This window comes from Trichosurus vulpecula, chromosome 3 (genome assembly GCF_011100635.1).
Source record: "Trichosurus vulpecula isolate mTriVul1 chromosome 3, mTriVul1.pri, whole genome shotgun sequence".
Lineage (NCBI taxonomy): Eukaryota > Metazoa > Chordata > Mammalia > Diprotodontia > Phalangeridae > Trichosurus > Trichosurus vulpecula.
Genome location: NC_050575.1, coordinates 30,592,796 through 30,612,215, shown reverse-complemented (window position 1 = coordinate 30,612,215; position 19,420 = coordinate 30,592,796). Strand labels below are relative to the sequence as shown.

Sequence of the window (19,420 nt, the reverse complement as noted above, 5' to 3'; positions counted from 1 at the left end):
TCTGTGGATAAGTGATTTGAGTTCTGGAATATTTAGGCAGTCTATGCATGGTACTTTATTTATAGACCTGTGGTTCTGTTCCCAATGTGCCATGACTGATTTTCTCAGCATCTAGCTGGCAGGGCCCACTTCTTTGGGCCATTTGCAGACTTGCTTATGCCCCATGTTACTGAATGTCCTTCTGCTTGAATAGGAGGATTGGGTATCTCCCTTATGAAGCATGTCATCAAAGGGGCAGTGAGGAACAAGGAGTATTAGCTCCCTTCTCCTCATATCCTTATTCAATAGGAGCTTTGAGAGAAAAAGCAGCCAGACTTAATAAGGAGAGGATCAAGAAATGTGGGGTCCTCAGTGTATCTCATAGAGAAAGCTTGATTTCAGTGAGTAGCAGAACAAAATTAGGATAGAAAATATGTATAAAGACCACACTTTAAAATTTATAAAGCACTTTATAATAAGAGCTAACATATATAAAGATAGTGCTTTATAATACAACCATCCAAGCCAATTCCAAAGTACGCTTGATGAAAAATGAATGCTATCCTACTTCAGAGGATAGAATTTCTTCTCCAGAGAAAGAATTGATGGAGTCTGAATGCAGATTGAAGCATACTATTTTCCATTTTATTTTTTCATGTTTTTTGTCTATGTTTTCTTTCACAGCATGACTAATATAGAAATATATTTTTCACGACTGCACATGTATAACCCTTATCAGATTGCTAACCATCTTAGGGTAGGGAAGGGGAGGGAGAGAATTTGGAATTTAAAATAAAAACAAATGTTAAAAATGTTTTAACATGAAATTGGGCAAAAATATTATTCCAAAAAGAAATAGATAGTGTTGTAAAGTTTGCAAAGTACTTTACATAGACAGTCTCATTTGAGCCTCATTATAAAACTGTGAGGTAGGTGCTGAGACTGAGATTAAATGACTTTTTTTGGGGGGGAGTGAGGGGAGGCAATGGGTTTGAGTGACTTGCTCAGGGTCACACAGTTAATAAGTGAGGCTGAATTTGAACTGAGGTCCTTTTGACTCCAGAGTCAGTGGTCTATCCATTGCTCCACCTAGATGCCCTTAAGTGACTTTCCTAGGGTCACATAGCTGGTAAATATTTGAGCAAGGATTTGAACTTGTCTTATGAATTCCAAGTCTAGAGCTATGCGGCCCAGCCACCTCAATACGAGGAAACAAATGCAAGAAGGTGAAGGGGAGGTCATTAACAATAAAGGAAGATTTAAAAAGGCACAATGGAAAAAGAGGATGAAATGAATAGAGTCTAGGGAGGACTAGGGCTGGAGTAGTGGCTGACATATACTGTCTCTGCTGCAATTCCAATGTTTATTCAGGTCCGCAGGCCAGGTAGTATGGTGTATTTCAAGTTAGAATGAGAGAAGAGTGCGACAGCATCAGGACCCTGAGGGATGGCAACCCAGGGGCATGACAGCAGAGGGTCTGTGCTTTGCTGAAGCAGGGAGACAAAGTATATTCCTTCCTCCAGGACATCGGTGCCTGGGGCAAAATTCTGGCCTCTCCAGTAAGCTCTGGTTCTGGGGTTAGAAATGTTGCTTCATGCCAACTGTAATCAGTAAGAGGTCAATTTCCAAATTTTTGACACAGGACTTAAACCACTGTCATTTTATAGTTCTTGGGCAAAAGTGCCAGTTTCTATTAGTCCCTGGTGACATCATGCCAGTCTTAGCACCATCTCCCAGCTCTGGCAGATCTTGGCTTTTATCCCTTCATTAAATATCCAACTTATTAAACAACGTTTAGACTTGTGAAACAGACATGCAGTTTTTTTTTAACTTGACTACACCTGAACTGGTTTAAACCAAACTGCGTTTATGATGTCTGAGCCTTGGTTACAAATCATTCCAATTCCATGATGTCAGGGTCAAAGCTGCACACTAAATAAGCAGGCCTTTTTTTCAGGGAGATCCTTGCACAAAGACAGCCTGTCGTACAGGCGGTGAGGCCTGCTGACCACAATTTCCTGCAGTATTGGTTGAGTTGCTGAATGCAAAAATGTTAGGGTAACTAATCAGATTTGGGTCTCAAAGCACTGCGTGGGCCGCATGTTTCTCTGACAGGAAAAAATGGGCCCTGAGCTCCCCTTTTGTATGATCAGCCTCTGTGTCACCCCTGTTGAGTTTTTAAGATCTGAAATGGAATCTGAAGTGAATTTTCCAGGGTAATAAAATACACTCAAGTCACTGAATAGAGGGTCATTTGTAATCATTTCCTGTAATAAAATCCATATGTCGTGTTTGACAAAGAGCACCAAAGACTCATGTCTTTTCTTTTACTTGAACTAAAGAAAAGTTACTTTTGAAGGAAAAAAAGAGACTTTTGGTGAGGCAGTGGATGATGCAGATACAGAGCACAGCCAACCCTCTATCATTCATGACCCTGGAGGTCTGGGGCAAGCAGAATGAATGAAAACCAAAGATTTCCACTGACCAGTGCTTCAATCTGCCCTTTTATCCACAATGTAAATAAATTCCACTGACATCAATGCTGACAGGATTGAGTTTTCCTTCTCTTCATTTCTCTTGGTTTAGGTTCTCAAGTAAAACTTTCCTGCTCACTTCAAGGCTATCCACAATTTGGCTCTCTCTTAGTTATCCAGTCTTCCATGTTCCTCTTAAGAGTTCAGTCTCCTCAACGTCCCAAACACGTCATGCTAGTTTCCACATCTGTGCCATTTTATATGCTTCTCCTTTGACCTGGAATGCCCTTTCCCTCCTCCCCCCATCCAAATTCTTATCTTGGCTCCCCTGTGAGATCTTCCCTGATGACTCCGGTCAACGTCTCTCTCCCACCTAAGCCTCCAAAGCACTTATTATACATACCGCATATATCACCACTTGATTTTTTACTGAATTTAGCACTTTATTAATACACTTTCTTGTATAGTTTCCTGCTTTACCTGTAAAAATCTCCCTTAGAATAAGGTTCATGCCTTCTTTTCCTGTCCTTTCCCACAGCATTTGGCATAGTCCAAAGCTCAAAGTAAGAACAGGTTGAATTCGACTGATGTTTCTCCTTAGTCCACTCTCACCAGTGTTACTTCTTTGGGCCTTTCCTTCTGAACTAGTCCCTTCTTTTCATTAATGGCCTTTCTTCCTTTTTCTGGATCCTTTCCAAGTCATTTCCTCATTCTCAATAATCTACAGAATGAATCAAAGAACTGCCGCAGGGACATTGGAGATACTCTTAATTCCAGGGCTTTCCTTCTTTTAATTATCTCCTAGGTATCCTGTATATAGCTTGCTTCATATATATTTGTTTGTATGCCATCTCTCCCATTAGAAAAGAGAGCCTTGAGGCAGAGACTGCTTTTGCTTTTCTTGGTATGCCCTGTGTAAGCACCATTCCTAGCACACAGTAAGCACTTAATAAATGCTTAACTGACTAAGGTTTTGTCTGTCTCTTAGAATCCTCAGTTTCCTTCAAAACATAGCCCACGTGCCACTTTTAAATGAGGCTTTCCCCATTTTCCCCCAATGATACTGCTCTTTTAAATGACTGTATCATTTTGTGTATATACTTTGCTTGCTAACTTTTCAGGAAAACACTTTAAAACAAGTGAGAAATTTGCAGTTTAGCACATAAAAGAGGAAGGAAAAATTGCTTATTTAGTATCATTCTTTCTGGACATCTTTACAAATCTTACCTATGATAGAATTTGGGTCTGGCTTTGGTATCAACCTACTTTACATCTGGATAACATCAAATTCGTAGAACCTGCATTTGCCCACTGCCGAAATAATTATTTTTTGACACGCACAGAGCAACAGAGCTGAGTATCCATAGTACATCTAGCTTTTGGCTTTAAGGATAGGCCTTGACTCAGCACACGAAATGCCAGCTCTATTCACTTGAAATAAGTCATCTGCTTGTTGTTCAGTCATGTCAGACTCTTCATGACTCCATTTGGGGCTTTCTTGGCAAAGATACTGAAGTACTTTGCCATTTCCTTCTCCAAGTCATTTGACAGATGAGGCCATGGAGGCAAACATGGTTAAGTGACTTGCCCAGGGTCACACCAAGGCTACTAAGTGCCTAAGACCGAATTTTGAACTCAGGTGTTCCTGACTCCAGGCCTGGTGCCATTTGCTAGTCTCTTCTTAAAACCTCCATCCTGACCTGGACTTAGGTTAGCAATAGTTTGGAATTTTATGATACAACAAAGCTGACAATGTTCAATGAAGAGAGTATGGACTCTGGAGTCAGAACACATGGGTTCAAAGAGGTGGGAAGCTCTGCTACTTAATGTTTGTGTGACATTGGGCATATCGTTTTACCTGCATGGGCCTCAGTTTCCTTACCTATGAGATGAGGAGGTTGGACTCAACAAGGTTGGCCTTCGTGCTGTTCCACAAACACAACACTGCATTTTCTCACCCTGTGTATTTTTATTGACTGTCCCCTATGTCTGACATCTCCCTCCTTCTCTCTGCCTTCAGTCTTCCTGCTACCATTCCCCCTTAATGATCATGCCTTCCCTCTGAGATCTATTTTATTCTCTAATTTATTCTTTATATATCTTATTGTACAGAGTTGGTTGCATATTGTCCCTCTCGTTAGATTGTGAACTCCTTGAAGGCAGGAACTCTTTTTGCCTTTCTTTGCATCCCTTGTGCTTATTACAATGTCTGGCATATAACAAACTCATGTTGACTTATTGACATGAGTTGACTCAGTAGTCTTAAAAGTTCCCATTAGTTCTAGATCAACCAATAAATATTTATTAAGCACCAATTATGTGCCACTGGGAATATTGAAAAGTGGCAAAAGTCAGTCCTTGCCCTCAAGGAATTTGTGATCCAAGGTGGGGGGAGATAACATGCAAACAAATATATCTACAATCCTATGCCCTTGGGAAAGGGTGCTTGCATGTCCTTGGGCAAATCACTTAACCTTTTTGGGGGAGGTTAGATTAAGCTCAATGGTGTCAAATATGTGCGGCTTGCAACACTCCTAAGTGGCAATGAATCAGATTAAAATATAATTAAGAAATATTTAACAAAATAAATAACAATGTCATAGAAGATAATTTTAAATTTAAGTCAATATTGGGCTTGCAGGGATCCTTATGGATAGTTTAATGGCCCCTGATTCTGAGTTTGATGCCACTGGCCTAGATGATCACTAACTTAGCTTTTAGTTTTAAATCCGATGAGCTCAGCATCCCTATTTTTCCTCAGCTAATAGTACCAAAAGTCACTTAATATAGTTAAAACTAGGATCACAAATGGGAGAGCATTTGGATTTAAGAATAAAGAAAACATATCGTCTCTCAGCCATTAGGATGGAGGAAATGATACAAAATGATGTTAAAAGCAATAAAATCTTAAAGTCAAGAACCTGGAAAGCATTTTGTAGATATAACATCTTAACCTTTCTTTTCTAGAAATAGGAGCTGTGCAGGACCTCCTAGACAAACTAATGTTGCTCAGAGAACACTTTCTCTGCCTAGATGAGACAGATAAGCCAGCTTGAAAACCAGCTTGTCTATTTCTGTGACCGGAGATAAACACGCCTGTTTACTGTTGGCTCCCAAACAGATCTGTTTCACTGGAATTCTGAAGATCTCTGTTAGAACACGCAAACTACTCTGTTTTCATGCAGTATCGGGCAGTGCTGACGGCTGTTGCCTCCACCCATGCTAACCCAGTCACTAAGCATATATCTTGAATAGCTACGTGGCTCCATGTCCTCTCACTGCAAACCAACTTAACTCTCACAGTCTTCATTTGCAAAGACCTTCTCTACTTCTATGCCGATGCATAGAATCATAGATTTAGAGCTAGGAAGAACCCTAAAGATAATCCATTTCAGGGGTTCTTAACTTTTTTTTGTCTCAGTCTGATGAAGCCTATGGACCCCTTCTCAGAATAATGTTTTTAAATGCATAAAATAATTTATATTTTTGTAAATATTTGTAAAAAATACCAACTACACTGAAATACGGTTATCAAAATATTTTTTTTAAAATTCACAGACCACAGGTTAAGAACTAGATCTAGTCCAATCCCCCCATTTTACAGCTGAGAAAACTGAGGCCACAAAAGACTAAGTGACTTGCCCAGAGATACACATACATTGTCAGTGGCTGAGCCAAGATTCAAGCCCAGGTCCGAATTAGCACTCTAAATCATTAAAAAAAATCTCTTTTTTCAGGCTCTCCAGCATTTTATCCTTTTGCTTCCCATCTGGCACAATCCCCATTACTGGGCTCCACACTCAGAGAAGTTTCAAGTGCGCTTATTGACTGATCTTCTTTTCTAGCATCACATGATATACAACAAACACATATGTCATTGACTAAGAATTAGGAAAACCTCACACAAGAGGTTTCATGTCTTTCCCTGAGTCTTAAATCAGCTCTAAAAAATCTGTCACAGTCCCTTCAACAGTAAAAACAGGGTAGGGAGTGGGGAGGCAAATCAAAATTGGCCCATTTGTTCTGTAACTTAATAAAGTGATATTTTAAAAGCATATACATCTCTAACATGTTTGTACGTGTTTAGTAATATCTTTTTCTTTTCTTCTTTTTTTTGCACAGCAACATTTCAGAGATTTTGAGGCCAAACCCTGCTCTATTCACAGAGCTCATAAGCGTTCTTATACACAAGTGTATACTCTCTCTCTCTCTCTCTCTCTCTCTCTCTCTCTCTCTCACACACACACACACACACACACACACACAGCAGCCTTAGCTGTGATTCCTTGGGGGTGCCATGCCAGGACCTACGTGGATTTTCCGCAGATTTTCCTCTGGTACCACTGTTTACAATTCGTGAAGTACTTCCTGTTGGTTCCAATGAGCTTCTGCACGGCACAGACATTGGGGCTGAAAGGAAAGCCAAACATATCAGAAAGATGTTAAACAGTCCAACCATTCACACCAAGCTAGAGTCTCCTGGGGCTTGAGCTGCTCCTGGATTGACAGCCACCTCTACAATTTCTGGACCACTCAAGTGCCATGGATTGTTGAGCCCTACATTTGCAATTCAGAGGATCTAAGTCCTGATTTTAATGTTTGCTACTGTCGCTAGTGGGAAGTCATTTAATAAAATCATAACTGATGCTTACATAGTGTTTTATGCATTACAACGAGTTGTGCATTGTAACATCTGATCCTTAGAACAACCCAGGGGAGAGGCACAGGAGATGGAAGGGCAGTACTAGAATTCGGAAGCCCAGGGTTTGGGTCCTGCTCTTATATGCTATGATTAGATTCTATTCTATTCTATTCTATCATATCATATCGTATCATATCATATCATATCATATCATGTTATTATATTAGCTAGTTTCATGACCAACAGCAAATTACTTAACTTCTTAGTACCTAATAACTCTCTAATACTCTGTTACAGACATAGTCTTGTCTTGACTCAAAATCTAAAACAAAACAAATGAAAAAACCCTCCTAACTTGTAAGTACTATAAATATAATTATATCTATTTTACAAATGAGAAAATTGAGCACCTGAAGTATGAAGTGGCTTGTCTTAGTCACCCTGCTAATTGTTGTCGGAAGTGGAACTCAAGGGTTTTGAATCAGTTCTAGAGTGTTCCCATCATACCATATGACCTATTTGTGATTCTGTTTCTTCATCTGTAAAATGGCAATCATCACACTTGTACTATCTACTACATATAGTTACAATGAGGGAAGTGCTTTGTAAAGCCAGAGACAGCATGGTATAGTGGAGAGAGTGCTCAATTTGGAGTCTGAGGATCTGGGTTCAAATCCTATTTCAGTCATTTACTATAATGTAACTGTGGTTAAGTCATTTAAACCTTCTTTGTCTCAGTTTCTTCCACTGTAAAAAGGAGAGTGGTGTCTGTGTTCCGCTTCTTTTCTAAACCTATGATCTATTAGAAAAATGTAAATTATTATTATCACATTGAAATAGCAATATACTACAAAAATTCTAATGTCCTAGAATGGTGAAGGCCACTTCGAAAGATGCTTAACATGAGAGCAGAATCAGCCTGGAGGATCAAAGAGTGGTGCTGATGAGGCCAAAACCATGGATAGGTCATTCATACACAGAAAAACTCTTTCATGTTTACAGGCCACATCTTCTCACTAGCTATCAGGGGCAAAAGAGGCATTTGGTTTGAAAGCTAATGGATGGTTGAAATTCCCACTACTACAGAAATGTATCCCCTATTGTTGTCTGACCAGGAGAGTCTAGCGCTCTCCCTCCCTTCTCTTTTGTTCCTGTCCAAATCTAACTCATCTTTTACAACCAAACTTGAGTCCCCCCTTTCCTGCTATGCAACCTTCAACCTGAGAGCCTTCACCAAGTATTGTAACCTACTCCTGTTACCTCCTCCTCTGATCCTTACCATTCCCATTTAGAGACCGTAGCTATTAATGCTTAATATAGGAGGCCTCATTTGCTTCCATAGCAACAGACCTCTTCTAATCAACTAGATTACAAGTTTACTGAAAGCAGGCATTTCGGTTTGTACCTCTTTTATGTTGCCTCACAAAGCACAGCATGAAGGCATCCAGGTGTGATGGAAAGAGCGGTGGATTCAAAGTCAGAGGAACTAGGGACAAATCTCAGCTCAACTGTGGTTACCTCCTAGCTGTCTGAACCTCATTTTCCTCATTGGTAAAGTTGGGGGTGGAGGGTGTGGACTAGTGGAACTCTGAATGTCATTTTCAGCTATAAATGTAAAATTAGCACATAGGAGTAGCTGTTACAGAAATATTTCTTGGAAAGACTTGTTGAATTTGAAGGACAGCACATACAGGTGAAGGAAAGAATGGAGAAGGAAATAGCAAACCACTCCAGTATCTTTGCCAAGAAAACTTCATGGACAGCATTAGTGTGCTATGGTCTATGGGGTCATGAAGAGTAAGACATGACTGAATGACTGAACAGCAACATACAGGTAACAAGACATCTGTTCGGGTATTTAAACTTCCTATGCTCCTCAGAAATAAAGGATTTGGCCATCCACAGTCTTTTTAGGCAGATCCCCTGAATGCTGGTAAGATGGTTTCAGCTTCTCTTATAAACAAATTGACTGGTTTCCTACTTTATCTCCCTCCTCTCTCACTTCAAATTCAAGCATAATCTCATTGATTCTTTCATTCAATAAGACATTTACTAGGGGAATTAGACTCTCTGCCTTTTTCAGAACTAAAGGAGTTGTTAGGAAGGAGTCTTTCATAACTCCGAAGGAGGACTGTATTGTGTTTTTTTTCCTGTTTTGGGGTTTGTTTTGCGTTTTAGAATGTAAAGTTACAACCCTCTTTCCCAGAACTTGACCTAAGTTATATCAATGTTTCCATATGAACACCTGGAGAATCAGAGGGACTCATGACTCAAATGTCAATGGGGCTTCTGGCTGAACCCCAAACAGGCAGTTCATCTTGGCTGGGTCACAAGTCAGAAGAAAGCAGAAGAAAACAAATGAAGACTTTCTGAGTTCAAAATAGTTTTGCATTTCAAGAACTCTGGATGACTTTTTGAAAAAAGTAAGGCACTTGGGTCTCAGAGCTCAAAACTGAAACTATTAACTGCAAAGGAATCACTGATCATTTTAAATGCCAATCCCTATCTACCTTGCTATAATTAAAGATCTATTTTCCACTTCAATTCCTTGATTCCTTGAGCATAAAATATGAACTTCTTAGTCAGTATTGTGAAGCCCTCCAAAATTTGGACCCACCTACCTTCTTTGACTTATTACACATTAGTCCCCTTTACACATGATGAAAGTCAGTCAAACTAACTTACTAGCTGTTCCCCAGACTCTATATACCATCACCTATCTCTGCACTGTCCTCCATCCCTAGAATGCACTCCCTCCTCACCACTGCACCAAAGAGTCCTTAGCTTCTTTCAAGGCTTCGAATCATTAATTTATATAGAAACTCAACTCAAGCAACACTTTCCATGGGGAGCCTTTCCTGACCCCTGTTAGTGTTCTCTAGCTCAAATTATATTGTTCATTTGTGTATTTAAATGTATCGTCTTAGCTGCAGGTAACCTACACAAAGAACAGAAATGTCTCCTGTATTGTTCACACCTACGTGTTGTACATAAGGAGATTTATGATTTCATTATCAGAGGGAACTTCCAGGGGAAAAAAAAATCCCTCTTCCCAAAGCAGGTCAGCACCAAGTCTCCCATTTATCCCATTTATAGAGCTGTCCAGATTACTGAGAGTTAAGTGACTTGCCAGGGTCACAATATGACAAGCTAGGAACTTTGAACAAAGTAATGAACGTGGCACCCGAAACAATGTAGACACTATACCTCCTTGCTCAAGGACAGTCATTGTATGCTACTTTCAGATCTGTGATCTACAATATAGACAGAGCTTTGATGATAGTCATTCTGTAATCCATCTGTCTTTCAATTTGTGTGTGTTGTGTTGTGTGTGTATGTGTGTGTGCATGTGTGTATATGGGGGAGTAAAAGGAATGGTGACACCAACCAAACTTGTACCAGATTAAAAAACAAACAAATGAAGCCAACTACCTCCATACCCCATCATGATTAGGCATTCCAATTTTCTAAATAAAGGTATGATACAGATCATGTAATTCCAGATCATCTTATAGCATCTGTATCAAAATGAACACATTATCCTAGCCTAAAAGGATGTCCAATCCTCTTCTTGAGTGTCTGAAACCTGGCCAGGTTTTTTTAAGAAAGAGGTAAAAATAGTAGTAGTAATACTACTGCCAGTAGTAGTACTAGTAGCAATGCTACTACCGGTAGTAGTACTAGTAGTAATAGTAGCAATAGTGGTGGTGGTAGTAGTAGTGGTAATTGTAGTGATGGTGGAGTGTTGGTAGTAGAGGTAGTAGCAATAGAAGTAGTGATAATGGTGGTGATGGTAGTAGCAGAAGTAATGGTGGTAGTAGAAGTAGTAGTAGTGGTAGTGGTGGTAGCAGAGGCAGTAGCAGTAGAGGTAGTGATAATGGTGGTGGTGGTGGTAGTGGTAGTAGTAGTAGTGGTGGTGATGGTGGGAGTAGTGGTAATGGTAGTGGTAGTAGTATTGATGGTATTAGAAGTAGTAGCAGTAGTAGTAGTGGTGGTGGTGCTGGTGGTAGTAGTAGTGGTATTGGGAGTGGTGGTAGTATTGATGGTATTAGAGGTACTAGAAGTAGTGGTAATGGTGTGGTGGTGGTAGTGGTGATAGTAGCAGTAGTGGTGGTGGTGGTGTTAATAGTCCTAGTAGCTCACATTTATATAGCACCAACTATGTGCCAGACACTGTGCAAAGTATTTTGCAAATATCTCATTTGATCCTCCCAATAACCCTGAGAGGTAGGTGCAGTTATCATCCCCATTTTCCAGTTGAAGAAACTGAGGTTACATGACTTGCCCAGGGTCATACAGCCAGTAGGTAAATCTGAGGCTAGATTAGAACTCAAGTCTTCCTGACTCCATGCCCAGCTCTGTATTCACTGCGCCACCTAGCTAAAATCATAGGGTTATTGATTAAGAGCTAGAGGAAACCTCAGAGCCTATCAATCTCAATCACTAATCTTAGAGCTGAAGAGACTGATGTCCAGGGCCTCAGTTCAGGGTCATACAGGGGCTAAGTGACAGAGCTGATATTTGAACTCAGGTTTTCTGACTCCAGAGCCAGTGATTCCCCTCTTCTATGGTGCTGCCTCCTAACCTCTGATGCCAGCTGGAAAAGCCCAGTGTCTAAGTGAGTGTAATATGTCTCTGGGTGTGTCTGCCAGAAGGGGAGTGGGGCACAGACACCCCTTCAGATTACCATAATGCAACAAGACAAGGGAGGGATTGCAATCTGAACTCCCAGGGAGCTCAGTTCATCAGGTTCTTAAACAAACCAAGGTCCTAAGATGGAAATAAAAGCACTCTAGGCCAAGCATGCGGTCCAAATATCACTCAATTCACTCCACGAAAGATAGAGGGGGATATAGAGAGAGGAAGAGAGGCAAAGGGAGTCTGGCAGACAGACAAGTATAGACAGAGAAGAAACAATGTGACTTCCAACTCATCAGCAGGCAAACAGAAGCAGCCTGAGCTTTCATGAAGGGGTAGCACATTAGTCTGTTCCAAGTGGATTGATGTGTGCATCTGGGTTCATCCACAGTCAGTCTTTTTAGGCACATCCTCTGAATGCTGGTGGGATAGTTTCAGCTTCTCTTACAAAGAAGTTGACTGGTTTCCTACCTTATCTCCCTCCTCTCCCACCTCAAATTCAATTATAACCTCACTTATTCCTTCATTCGGTAAATGTCTAGTTTAGTCCTTAGTGGAAAATAAAACTTCTACAGGCTTCTGCATTTCCCTAGCCAGCTCCGATCTCTTTCTCTTCTTTGGATGAAGCTATGGTTTGTGCTCTCATGACGCTGGCCAGGCCAGAGACTTACTTTCTTGGTCATGAGGCTGGAGGATGGACCCAGGTACATTGCACTCAAGTCCAGACCTAGGCCCAGTTTCTCAAAAGCTTCTTCGAAGCAGTGGAAGGACAAGATACCGAAATCATGAGGAAGGAAAGTTCCTTCCTTACTGCTCCCCTGAGGAGGAGAGAGGTGACCAGGGATATTCTTTACTCCATTCTTCTTCTCAGTGGCGACTCAAGATCACTCTGGAGGATTGGGATGTAGGAGGGGAATAAGCATTAGTGTCTACCATGTGCCAGGCACTGTGCTAAGTGCTTTTTATAAATATTAGCTCATTTGATCCTCACAATAACCCTTGTGCTATGTTTTATAGTTGTGGAAACTGAGGTAAACAAACAGAAGTTAAGTGACTTGCCCAGGGTCACACAGCTAGTAAGTGTCTGAGGTCAGATCTGAACTCAGGTCTTCCTGAATTGAGGCTTAGGTGTTCTATCCACTGTGCTATAGCTAGTCTTCTCTTTCTGCCCCCAACTCTTTGGAGTTAGTTGAATAATCACTAGAAAGAAGAGTGGAGGAGAGAGTACTCTAGGGTAGGGGAAAGGAAGATCTATAATTGTTAATTATAGGCAGATATGTCTCCCTACTGCCAAGAACCCTCATCTGAATTCTCCATTACATTTGGTTTTGAAATCTACCTCAGTCTGTCAGGCCTGAATCCCGTCTATCAGTAAAGTTCCTTTTCCGGGTCTTAACACCGGTCACAAATGTTAACTGGTTTGAAAGACACATCCAGGAATCAGCTATACAGGCCTAGCCAGTGTTTCTGCACTCATGGAGAGTGTGATACCAAGTGTGAGATGCCCATCTCTGTAGTATATTCCAAACCCTTTACCACATCCTAACCTCTTACTCTTTGTCAAGAAAGGTAATTGCTGATTGTTTTGTAAGTGCTCCGAGGGTTCAGTGCACAAAGACAGCACTCCAAAAATCCAACTGAGCTGGGAGCTTGAAGATATTAGCTCTAATCTTGGCTCTACCCATTCCTGGGTAGGCTTTGGGCAAATTACAGCCTCTCTGAGCCTTGCTTAGCCTTGCTTAGCCGCTGTATCTTTGATGGAGATAAGCAGACCCAGTCTCCTGAAGAGGGGTATGATAGTATATGCATAAAAGTTCTAGGAGTTTGGAAGAGGGGAGCTACTAAATGAATTTGAGGTATTACTATAGAATATTATTAGTCACTGTCTTGTGAACTGGGTTGAACTGGGACAAATAAATCTGTTGGGGTCGCTGCCAGAATTCCTTGAGTCATCTTTATGGCTTTATCAATATTTTATCCTTCCCGTCCAAGAAATCCTTTAAAAGTATTTTTAATATAAAAACTTGACTTCTAAAAACTTTCATCAGGAGGAAAATTACGCCTCTACCTAGAAAGACTGAAATTAAGCCAAGAATGGAGGTTGGGAGACAGACAGAGGACTGAGTATCGGAATAGCTGAGCCGGAAGGAACTTTAAAAATCTAGTCATCTCCCCTTAGTTTACACTTAAGGAAACTCTCTTTCACTGAAAGAATAACTGAATTGTTAAAGGTCACTTAGTAAATTAGTAGCACAACTGGGTTTCAAATAGTGGTTCTCTGATAACTCTATACACTATTCTTTCCACTAGCTAACTCATAAAGTCCCTTCAGACTGATAGGACCTTGGACTAACCCCTTAACTTCTTTGTGCCTCACTTTCATCATCTGTAAAATTGTGGGGATGGACTGGATGATCTCTAAAGCCCTTCCTCGCTCTTATTTTCCAGGGTTCTGGCTTATCCTCTCGCTGCTTAGGCAAAGGGAGCTATCCCAGGTGGAGGAGGGAGGAGTTGGTTTTGAAAAATTTTCACAGGAAGAAACCCCTACCTCACACCAAGGGACTTATTATACCCATGGGGCAGACATGATTGTAGGACCATGGAAACCATTTGTAGATCCCAGTAGGAGCCTCCTAAGAGCCTGAAGGCTACTTCCAGCATCTAACATTTGTATAGAACTTTATGGTTCACGAAGCACTTTATAAATATTATTTCACTTTATCCTCACATCAACCCTGGGAAATATTGGCTATCATTAGTTCCATTTTACATGCGAGGAAACCAAGGCAGGTGGAAGTTAAGTAACCTGCCTGTCTAGAAAGTGTCTGAGGCTGGATTTGAGCTCACGTCTTCCTGATTTCAAATCCAACACTCTACCTGTTGCATCATCTTCCTTGGATGTGGAGAGCTAAAGAGGAGATCAAAGAAAATCTATAGCTGCTGCTTCCTTCCTCACCTCAGGAGAATAGAGGGGTGAGGAGGGTGAATCAAAGGTCTTCAGGCTTTCAACAAGATGAAAATTACTCCTGTACTGCCTCCCCCCTTTAACTTGGGATCTTCTCGGTGGCAGCGGTGTCAGGAGCCACGGAGATTGCTTTAGTCACTCATGATCTATTTCCCAGAGCCACTGCAGAGTGAGTGACTCAGTCACAGAGGGGCAGATCATACGGATGAGTCTTCCCCCAAACATATTATGGGCTTTCCTAGCTCTGTATCACTTACTCACACTGTTTCCACATGCCTAGAATATCTTTCTTCTCCATCTTAGACTGTTGAGTTTCTGCCTTTCCTACAAAGCTTGATCTTAATGTCACTTCTTCTATGACACTGTCTCTGATCCCCTCACCCCCATGACTTTCCACTTTGGAGGAAAACTCCTCTTACTTCAGCTTGATTTGCATTTCCCTAACATATATATCATGTATTATCGTGTATTGTATTATTCCCTCTTTGTAATTTAAACTCCACGAGGGCAGAGGTCATGTCTTTTCAAAGTTTCTAGTTTCAGATGTCATAGAATCATAGATTTAGTGGCGAAAGGGACCTTAACAGTCATGTGGTCCAGCCTCTTCATTTTACAGCTGAGGAAGTTACCTTACTTTCCCCAGGTTGTAGAGAAAGGAAGGATTTGAATGAGAGAGAGAGAGAGAGAGAGAGAGAGAGAGAGAGAGACAGGATTTGAATCCAAATCTTTTGACCCTAAGTGCTCTTTCTACAATGCCATGCTGCCTTTCTTCTACTACTTTTGCAGATGGCGAAAGTTGTGACTTCCCTAAAGGAACACAAGTGGTTAAGCATCAGCGGTAGGTTTTGAACGCACATCCCCTCACTGCAGAATCAGTATCTGTTTCATTGCACCAAGCCGCCTCAGACCACCTTATCCAAACTTTGTCCATCCCACTTCAGAGCCTGGAGCATAGCTTGGCATATAGGCTGCACTTCATGATTTGTTGAACTGACTTCTTTTCTCCCTCTAAAGAGTTAAGCCCACGTACCGGGTCCGAGCACCAACCCCCGCCAGTGACCAGAGAGGGAAAGTAGTGGAGATCCACCCTCTGTCATCCCGGGGAGCTCGGGTCCAGCAGAGGAGCTCCGGTTCTGCAGAGGAGCTCAGGAATAGGGGTAGTCCATTTATCTACGCCGGACAGACTCATGCCTCTGGCCAAATACTGACCCCAAACTTTTGTCCCAACCTGTTCCCATACCCACTCCCTTACACCGTCCACCTATCCCAGAAGCAGGAAAAAATCAGTCCCCTTCAAGCTGCAAACCCCTAAAAATAATGGGAAGCCAGTTCTGGGGGCAGGGCCCTGGAGCACATGATTGAGGCAGAAACTTTGTTTTCTTTGGTGGGAGGGAGGCTGGAAATTCAAAAAAGGTGGCTGCAGTTTGGGATCTTTTAGTTTTCGTTTAACTCCCAAAACACCCTGTCCAGCAGGAAAAAAGAAACAGAGGAGACAGAGGCAATGAATGGCCTGAGAAAGAAACACATTTGTAGTGGTTTGCTTTCTGAAGCCCCTGGGTCCCCCTCTCCCTCCTCTCTCTAGCCCCCTGTTTTTTTTCGCTGTCCCAGGCTTACCCGTGCTGCCTGCCTCGGAGCCGGCTGTGTTGGAGTACAAGCTGGTAGGGAGACTTGGCTGGCCCTGCAAGGGTCTCCCCTAGGGTCAGGGCTAGAGCCAGAGCCAGGGGCAGCTGCCACACAAAGGACTTCATGGTCTTGGGACAGGAAGGGAACGAGGCTGCGGAGCTGCAGCTCCGTGCACACACACATACACACACGCACACGCACACACACACACTGTCGGGCTCCCAAGTGGAAGTGAGAGATCCACCAACTGGGAAGCCAGGTTAAATAAGAACCAGGGAGCTGGAGAGGGAGAGGCCGGAAGGGGGCGGAGAACCCCCAGCGCCCGAGCAGTGGATTGCAATGGGGAGTGTACCGTCCATCCTCAGACAGCTACCCTCAGCACCCCCTCCCTAACCCACCGCCATCACGCACTTGGGGATAGCCCCGAGCCTTCTGCAGTGTTCGTTTTCCCTTTTCTTTGTTCTCCTTTCTAAGGCAACTCCCCCTTTCCCCACCCTACACATATATGTTGGTTCACTCATACAGGTCCTGAGAAGCGAATCTGGATAGATTTTGAAAGGGGCTAGAGACTACAGGGATCCAAAAGCAAAAAGTGAAGGGTGGCAAGCAACCTTCCCCACGTTTCTCCAAAGAGACGCCAGCCCCAGTCCGAGGGGCAGTCCATTCATGGGACCCTGTGAGCCTGAGCTTTGTCTAGGAAGCACCTTGAAATCGCCTCGCCCAGTAAAAATCAATGAATCCACCAGGAGGCATTGGGCACCAAACGGACTTTTGAGGGGCCTTGCTAGACCTCAGGGGGGATCGCAGGGAAAAATAAGATGTCCCTGCCCTCAGGGAGCTTGCCTTCTAACTGGTAGCGCTTAGTAACTGATTCAATGCAAGAAATGGGGACTGGACCTCTGGTTTTCTGAATGTGGAAATTCTCTAGTAATTAATGTACGTTGGCATTTTCTCCGCTATTTATAATCTTAAAGAATTGCCTAGAGTACTATGGACTTGTGTCTTTTTCAGAGTCACAGGGCACAAGATATGAATATTCTATGAGTTCAAGGGAGAAGAGTGAGAAGGCATTGAGGGTGAAGTAATTAAGAAAGAGTCCCCGGAGGAGCCAGAACTTGAGTTCTGGGTAGGAACTACCCTAGAAGGGTAGGTAGGGTGGGTAGGATTTAGGAGAAGTTGAAGATTGTTTCGTAGTGGTGCAGTAGAAAGAGTTGGGAGGAGACTTGAGTAACATCTCTGCAACAAACAAGCTAGGCATGTTTGGGATGCCTCTTTGGGTCCAGTTTTCCCATTTGTACAATAAGAAGGTTGGACTAATTGGTGTCTATAAGTCCTCCCTGGCATTCTTTGACCCTATAAAATGAATCTCATAATAACACTTCTGGAACAGCACGTAGCATGCCTAGCATGCAGTAGGCACTTAATAAATGTTTATTGATTTACTATTGAGGGGAAGCGTCAGCAGTTGCCCTGTTGGGGCTAGATTGGGCAATTAGAGTACTGAATTCCATTTTCCTCCAAGCAGCATTTTTGTATTTCCCAAAGTGCTTAGGCCAACTAGCCCAACCTCTTTTTACAGATGATTAAAAATGATACCCAAAGAAGCCCAAGATCACTCAGGGAGTAAGTGGCAGAGTCAGGATTAGAACCCAGGTCCTCAGATACCAAATCCTCTCCTCATTCCATGACTCCATACTCTGACTTATAAGAAGTATGGTTACATCTTTCATTGATGCAAATCATAATCCCTTCATTCACGAGTTGCTGTGGCTATACAAAATATCATCACTTGATTGCCAACTATCCTATGAGAAACCTTAAAAAAACTTAGCTAGATTGTACTCATTTGGCAGAGCCAGTCCATAGATGAGTCCTTTTTCTAAGCTTTTCTGGCTTGGTAAAACATGCCGGAGTTCATGGTTCACTGTTATACCTTCCTTATAGAGCTCTGTCGTCATGGTCACCTTCGGGCCAAGGTAAGGAACAGGATAATTGTGGTTCAAACAAATATTGCTTGAGTTGCTGGACATATTTATTTCCCGTCTAGCTTGTAATTTTTCCAGCTACAAATCTAGGGGCAGAAGTGAAGGCATAATGGAAATAAATGGAGTTGGGATATTTAAAAAATGACACAGATTATCCAAGGACTGACTATATTCTAGGTCTGCGTCCTAAAGCTGAGAACAGTAATAACAGTTCACATTTATATATTATCTTAAGGTCTGTAAAGCAATTTCCTTACAACTCTGTGTTATGGGAGGTACAAGAGTCATTATCCTCATCAGGAGTGTGCTGGAGCCTGCTCCAACTGGCTCTGAGAGTGCATTGTTGGAGCATTTACACCCTGGAAAATGCTACACATCAGGATTTGATTTATTGTTTTGTTGATTGTCTAGACTTAAGAAAGTAAGGGAGAAAATGTTAATAATACAAATTAAACGTAAAAGTGCGTCAGGTCTACATTTCTCACCCTCTCAGAGCGGGGTTGGCTTTGTTTTTGTTGTTTTAACTTTTAAAATTCTTTTCTAATTACATGTAAAAATTTTTAAACATTCATTTTTTAGAATTTTGAGATCCAAATTTTCTTTCCCTCCCTCTGCTCCCCCCTCTCTGAGACAGCAAGCAATTTGATATAGGTTATACATGTGTAGTCACGCAAAACATTTCCATATTAGTCATGTTGCAAAAGAAAACACAGACAAAATACCCAAGAAATAATTAAGTAAAAAAGAAGTATGCTTTGAGCTGTATTTAAACTCTATCAGTTCTTTCTCTGTCATTTTTCATCATAAGTGTTTCAGAATTGTCTTAAATCATTGTGTTGTTGAAAATAGCTTAAGCCACTCTCAGTTGTTCATTGTACAATATTGCTGTTACTGTGCACAATGTCCTAGTTCTGCTCGCCTCATTTTGCATCAATTCGTATATATCTTTCTAGGTTTTTCTGAAACCATCCTGCCCATTATTTCTTATCGTACGACAGTAATCCTTCACAATCATATACCACAACTTGTTCAGCCACTCCCCAGTTGATGGGCATCCCCTACATTTCCAATTCTTTGCCACTGTAAAAAGAGCTGCTATAAATATTTTTTGTAC

The 19,420-nt window shown here is 41.8% G+C and overlaps 1 protein-coding gene across 1 annotated transcript in view; it reads right to left on the bottom strand.

Moving 5' to 3' along the window:
• TGFBI (transforming growth factor beta induced) overlaps positions 1 to 16,569 on the bottom strand; it is a 61,949-nt gene extending 45,380 nt beyond the window's left edge. Inside the window, exons 1-2 of the mRNA XM_036751571.1 lie at positions 16,313 to 16,569; positions 6,765 to 6,863 (exon numbers count right to left, since the gene is read on the bottom strand). Coding sequence (XP_036607466.1) covers positions 6,765 to 6,863; positions 16,313 to 16,446 — 233 coding nt within the window. The 5' untranslated portion in view covers positions 16,447 to 16,569. The remainder of the gene's footprint in view (positions 1 to 6,764; positions 6,864 to 16,312) is intronic.
• Positions 16,570 to 19,420: the final 2,851 nt, after the last annotated feature.